This window comes from Suillus discolor (assembly GCF_016758755.1).
Source record: "Suillus discolor strain FC423 chromosome Unknown F5147scaffold_380, whole genome shotgun sequence".
Taxonomy (NCBI): domain Eukaryota; kingdom Fungi; phylum Basidiomycota; class Agaricomycetes; order Boletales; family Suillaceae; genus Suillus; species Suillus discolor.
This window is the reverse complement of record NW_024541627.1, coordinates 6,726-13,319: the sequence shown is the minus strand read 5'-3', so window position 1 is coordinate 13,319 and position 6,594 is coordinate 6,726. Positions and strand designations below refer to the sequence as shown.

At 44.3% G+C, this 6,594-nt stretch overlaps 1 protein-coding gene across 1 annotated transcript; it reads left to right on the top strand.

The window, feature by feature from the left end:
* Nucleotides 1–1,545: 1,545 nt before the first annotated feature.
* On the top strand, nt 1,546–2,756 carry F5147DRAFT_805807 (uncharacterized protein; the record flags this gene model as incomplete). Its single annotated transcript, XM_041443358.1, has 6 exons — nt 1,546–1,806; nt 1,932–1,990; nt 2,070–2,280; nt 2,413–2,541; nt 2,633–2,678; nt 2,734–2,756. 6 exons carry the CDS (start codon nt 1,546–1,548, stop codon nt 2,754–2,756), a joined length of 729 nt encoding a protein of 242 aa, XP_041284235.1.
* Between the last annotated feature and the right edge of the window lie 3,838 nt (nt 2,757–6,594).

Sequence of the window (6,594 nt, the reverse complement as noted above, 5' to 3'; positions counted from 1 at the left end):
GATTTCATATTTAAAAAAATGTCACAACTGGCAGGTTTGAAACCTGCATCCAACTGGTCTCATATCTAAGCAGTTAATACAACAGAATCTAAATCTGTTTGTGTGGGTTCAAAACCTGCTAAAGATAAAATCTGCAAGTGAACATCAGAGTCAAAATCTGTTTCTCTTGGACTGCGCAGGTTTGAAACCTGCCAATGATAACATTTTTTTTCATTTTATGAAAAAATCAGACCCCGACATTTCCTCATGAATCATATATGTGTTTTTCCTGGGTGAACACACCTTGACATTGACTCATGTGTACTTTCATGTTGTGGCTCGTGCTCCCAAACATCTGCTTTATACGGTGTTTGTAAATGCACTTTTCTGTGTCCAAGAACATCTCTGAGCTCCATGTGACATGGCTCCACATCCTGAGCACAAATGCCTCAAATCATGCTTTAGGGTTTCTATAGCTTTCATCCCACTGCCATGTGGTACAAATGTGTGTTCCATATTTGATCCACAAGGCTTCGTTGATGCATGTAGATGAGCATCTTGATGATCGATTGCAGTAAAATGGTCTTATGGCTTCATTACAATCTCTATTAAACATTCTTTTAGAATAGGATTGCAAAAACTGAGACCAGAGTCGAGTACTAAAGATGAGAAAGGTTCGAACACGAGGTGGGCAGAAGCAAGAAGCGTGCATCACCTCACCTAATTTGCTCATAGACTAAACTCTAAGTTAGCCTCGTGCCTCAGCTATCAGCTGGCAAAACAAAACAAAATTCTGCTGTAGAGACTTGTATCTTTGTAGGCTCATAGGATCCATATTTACAACTCACTTTCAGGCTCAGTTTATCCTCCTAACAGATTTTGACTCTGTTTCAATGTCTACTTGGCTAAGACCAGTGGGATGAAGCTCTCAGATGAGTCAATGTCAAGGCATGATTTCATAGAATAAAAAATGTTATCATTAGCAGGTTTGAAACTTACACAGTCCAAGAGAAACAGATTTTGACTCTGATGTTCACTTGCAGATTTTATCTTTAGCAGGTTTTGAACCCACACAAACAGATTTAGATTCTGTTGTATTAACTGCTTAGATATGAGACCAGTTGGATGCAGGTTTCAAACCTGCCAGTTGTGACATTTTTTTGAATATGAAATCACACCTTGAAATATGCTGATGGTTGGTTCGCTTGCAAGCTGATCAAAGTTGTATTTGGCCGAGTGGTTGTCATGACAGAATCAAAATCTGTTTCTATTGGAATGCAACAGGTTTGAAACCCATTGAATGTTACATTTTTTCTATGAGAACATGTCTTGAACATTTTCTCATAGACAGCATCTCAGACATTGATCTTCATTGGTCTTAGTCAAGTTGTCACCAGAGTTAAAATCTGTGTCTCTTGCACATGTGCACTGACCATCCCCGCAGTTAAGGAAGAGCTGCTGGAGGACCAGGAGACTTGGATGCGGGATTAGAGAACTGTTCTAGTGAGTGTTCTGTGCTTTTCCTGTGCCCCCTTACTCTTTACTGATGCCACCGACTAGGAACAAATGAGCAAGTGTTTCGGCCATGCCCAAGACTCTCAGGTCAAATTGACTTTGGATGCTCAGGGCATGGAGGCCCTTGAGGACAGTAAGAAGGAGTACCAGATGCTGGAGAGACTGGTGAAGGGATGGAAGGCGAAGGTGATCAAGCCACCGCATGAGAAGTCTGTTGTGCCTGCTAACAATGCAGGTGACACAACAGCCGTGGAGAAGGAGTCTTTGCCTGCCGCTGCGCCGGCCAAGGAGGTCACCAATATGGGCATACCAGTAAGTACCTTTGTTGTGTGTATTTGTTTGCTTATGGCTCATGATATTGGTAGCGACCCAGCAGCCGCATGTCTGATGTAGGAGAAATACGTGCAGTGCCAGAACTGTCCTGGCCTGTGTGACAGTTCGCCTGGCATCAGATGCTCCTACTGTGCTGGCATAAAGCAGGCGTGTTCGTTCACCAGTAAGTGTTTCTCTTTTACTTATTATGCGTGTCACAGATAACTTATCCAAATCTCTTTTTATAAAAAAACTGAGCCGAGGACAAAGCTTAAGGCTAAACCACAGGCTAGGACATGTACTGCCCTGCCTCAAGGTGCCGCACCCACGAAGAAAGTGCGCACCAGTTCAATGATTTTGGCTTGGCCAATGATTCCTGCCATGACCACTAATGATGTGGAACCTTCTGAGAGTGAGCCAGAAGTGGAGATGGAGGTAGAGATTCAGGAGGGGATTGACGACAATGAAGACTTTGTGTGTGGTTCGAAGATGGTTCCGCCACGCCCTGTCTTGCTGCTTCCAAAGCATCCTGCACCCACACCAAGATGCAAGCTGGACACCTCAGAGCATGATGAGTTGGAGGCGCTCCAACTCGAGGTTGCATAGCTTTGGGGGGAGAATGAGGAGCTGCGCATTTGCACCAAATGGTATGGCGAGGTGCTTATCCATGCATGCCAACATGTGCGGGCGCAGGAAGCCAAACAGCTCCTTGCGTCAAACAAGGCTTTTTTGTCGGTGTGCCCTAGAAGTTGAGATCACCAAACTTTTTCATTAGATATACTCTGTAGAATAGTTTCTTTTCCCTTCTGTACTATTAGCATAATAGTCTGCGCTTGTAGCGCCAAATAGAGTAAAGTTCCAGGAATATAATAGTGTGTTCCCTGAGAGCCATCCGTGTGTGTGTCCATGTCCACATCCCATGTCCAGATCCGTTGGGTCCATTGGGCTAGAGACATAATAAAATGATAGTAAGTAATTAGGTGTGGCAGTGAGAAGCAGTGAAGAAATGAATACAGAACGTTCGTGGAGTATGTGCCCATCTTATCTTCTTTGTGTGGCTATCGCATCTATCCCTGCTTGTGCCACCGATGATGCAGCTTGACTAGTGATGAGATCCATAAGTCTATAGTAAATGTGTGTAGTGTGGCAGTGCACATTAGAAAGGAAAAGTCTAGGGGGTTGATTATGCACGCACATCTATTGTGATGATATGCATGATATATATACTTGATTTTATTATTATTATTATTTGCGGCTTGTGGTGCAGTAACGATAGAGTCTGTTGGATATGTGTGGTTATATGAGAAAAAGAGAGAAAATGATCGCCAGCCGAAACACGGGGTAAAACAGAGAGTATGTACTATAGCAGTATATTTTTGCGGTATTCTTGTTATTTGATGTTTTGGGTGTTTTTTATTTCATTGATGCGGGAGCAGTGATTTATGGGTAGAGTGTTGGGTGGTATGTGGGAAGGGGTGTATGCGCTAATCATCTTGCGCACATTCTGGTTCATCTTTGTCTGGTTCTTCAATATCTTCATCGGCTAGCCGGTCTAACACTTCATTATCTTTTCTGGTGACACTTGTTACCATAATGTGCTCGCCGTTGCATGGGTGATACAGAATGCTTTGTCTTCTTGCTCAACTCATACTTGACCTTGGAGTTGCGCACCAACACTAAAGTGCCGGGCGTGTGGTCATAGTCATGGATGGTATTGTGGAAATGCTTCTCAAATTCGTGCACTGATGTGAAGTACACCTGTACTACCTTATCTCGGATCTCGCTAATATCTTCGATACACTTCTGTAATTGGTGTGCGCACCATGCTATAAGATCAGCGGTGCTGAATATGCTGTGCGCAGGTGTCAGCACTAAAAAAAGTAGCTTCAGCAAGATCAAAAGGAAATATTGGCTCTATGCCATGCACCATAAAGTAGGGTGATAAACCTGTAGACTTATGAATGGTGACATGCTCAGCCCAGAACACAGAATGAACGACTTGATGCCATTGCAGGTCATCACCATCACATGTCTTCATGATAGCTTTGCGAATGTTGCGATGCCACCACTTGACTATGCCATTTGCTTGCAAGTTATATGGTGAAATATGTATCGGATGGACATCATATTTTTTGGCTAACATGTCAGCAGTGAGTCTGTAGGTGGGGGCGTTATCAGTAATTAGCTCGGTCACTGGACCCCATCGGCAGAGGATCTCTTCATATATGAAAGCCACAAGCGACCTTGTATTCTCCTTGTGCAGCATGCGCCATTCTGGATATGATGTTAGCGTGCAATGCGCCTGAATGAGATACTCAAAACCACCCACCCAGGGCATCTTCATGGTGTTGATATGCACTCTGCAGAACAAGCCACCAGGCGTCAGCACCATCAGTGGGATATGGAGCTTGCACATCTTCCTTATTTGGCATTCGTGATATGTGCATGCATACCATTTGATATCATCCATCATGAATGGCCACCAAAAATGCAAGATTAGCTGAACACAGATCGCATATACTCCCTTGTGACCTAAGTCGTCATGTGCTTGTTTGAGAATATTATAGCGCTTCGGCGGCACCAGGACGAGTTGGTGTTTGCTGTGATGTTTGCAGCGCCATAGATTGCCGTCGAGTACAAAGAATCTCACTGCCTGATTAACTAGTGTGGTGTAATCTTCATTGGATAGTTCTGTCAGGTGCTTGCTCGTTATCAGAAAATGTTTGATGCCGAGAAGTTTTGCATGTAGTGCAACAGTGGCTTCTGAATGCAGGATAATCTGCTTGTCAGTTGGTGGAGCAACGTCATCTAGAAAGATATGCAAAACAGGTAAGTGGTTCAGCAGTGTCATGATTGGCGCTAGGTGTGCTGCTCATGTGATATGTGTCCTGGTGGATTCTATTGTGAACATGCGGTCATTGAGCAGGGTCAACTCGAAGGAATAGGCTCAGTCTAGCCAATCCTCATGATCATCATCTTCTGGTACGTCGTCATCAGTGGCCAGTCTCCTTGAGAGACCATTGGCGCCTTTGTGCTTTGCGGCAGGTACATGAACAAGATTAATTGGGAACAAAAAAATACATGTGATCCATTGATTTATGGTCGCATTGGGTTGCAAATCTGGATTATTGATCATACCTTTGATGTACTTTGCATTGACTTCAACTGTGAGGTTGGTCACGCCGAAGATGAATATGCGCACAGCGTGCAATGCATGGAAGAGTCCATATAACTCTAGCTTTGCTTGTGAGTAATGGCTTTCAACTTCACTGAGTGTAATAGAGCCGAAGTGGTTTGGATAGCGCTTGCCATCTTCGCTGACTTGAAGCAGGATATAGCCAACTGCAATGGCGGATGTGTCTACCGATAGAATGACTTCTTGGCCACTATGGTAATCAATTGGGTGCAATGCCGGCGAGTTAATGACTGCGGTTTTGAGTAGGTCCATTGCTTCATGATGTTCATCTTCAAATTCGAACGGTACATCTTTCCTGGTGAGGTTAGTAAGCGGCCATGTGATGCATGCGAAATCACGGATGAATATGTGAAGGACACCACAAGTGCCCAAAAACCCATGCACTTGCATCTGAGTCTTCGGCTCTGGCCAATTATGAATCTTTTCAACCTTTGAGTCTTCCAGGACTCGGCCATTGAACATGCATTTATGCCCAATGATGACTGTCAATGGCATGGCTAATACAAACTTTGTCGTGGATACTGTCACACCTACATTTTCTAGCTGCTGGAGGATGCAGTTAACTACGATGAGGTGTTCCCACATGAAGCTGCAGATGCCAGCATTTTCAGGTATGGTTTCATAAGTACCGTTGGTGTTCTGGTAACACATCTTGACTGATTTGATCAGCACATCATTGATAAACAGCGATGTAAACTCTGGAATCTTGTGCTGTAGGATGAAGGCAGTATCTCCCTGATATACCTGTATGGCATTACCATGTCCTTGTGGCAATGTGGTTAGTTGATGGGGGCCTAACAGTGTCCGAAAGGTAGTCAAGTTGCACGAATCAATATGCAGCGCTCACTGATCATATCCTGCGTATAAGTCAAGGATCATGTATATCACATAGCCCACAAAAGTGGCGGCCAAATGCTCTATAAAAGGCAGTAGCGAAGCATCTCGGATTGTTACCTCATTAAGTGGCTGTAGATCATGAATTAGCCATAGTGATTTGCCATCCTTTTTAACAATGCAAAACCATCTAGAGCAATATGCAGCTGTTGATGGCTCATATACACCTGAGGAGATCTTTTCTTTGATGATACAAATGACTTCACCGACGATAGCCGGCGGAATTGGGATGTTGCACTGGTTCCAAGGCATGTGCAGGACCATAGGTATCTTGTATGGTGGGAAATACTTTTTGTCTAGGCGGCCACACTCGGTGGCGCACCAAACAAACACGAGTTCATGTGTGTGGACTAGCCATTGGACTAGTTTGAGTTCTTCTGGCCATAGCCATTTGGCGGGGTCAAGATCGAGCTTGTCAGCTCTTTCTTGCATGAAGCGGGTACCTGGAACAAAATCTGGGGGGTGAGCGGGTAATTCTGGCAAGCCAGCGAGCGGGTCTTCAGGCAATTGCCGCACGATTCTATACTCAGCCGGCATAGCTGTCGGTACCGTGCAGACTTTCTTTGCGACTGGTTTATATACCAGTGCATGCAGATCACAGTCATAATAATACCATGAATTAAAAGTGTCAATGGTCGCTTTATTAATGACTGATCTGGTGGATGTTAGATGTGCGCAATGCGCCGATTGTAGCGGAG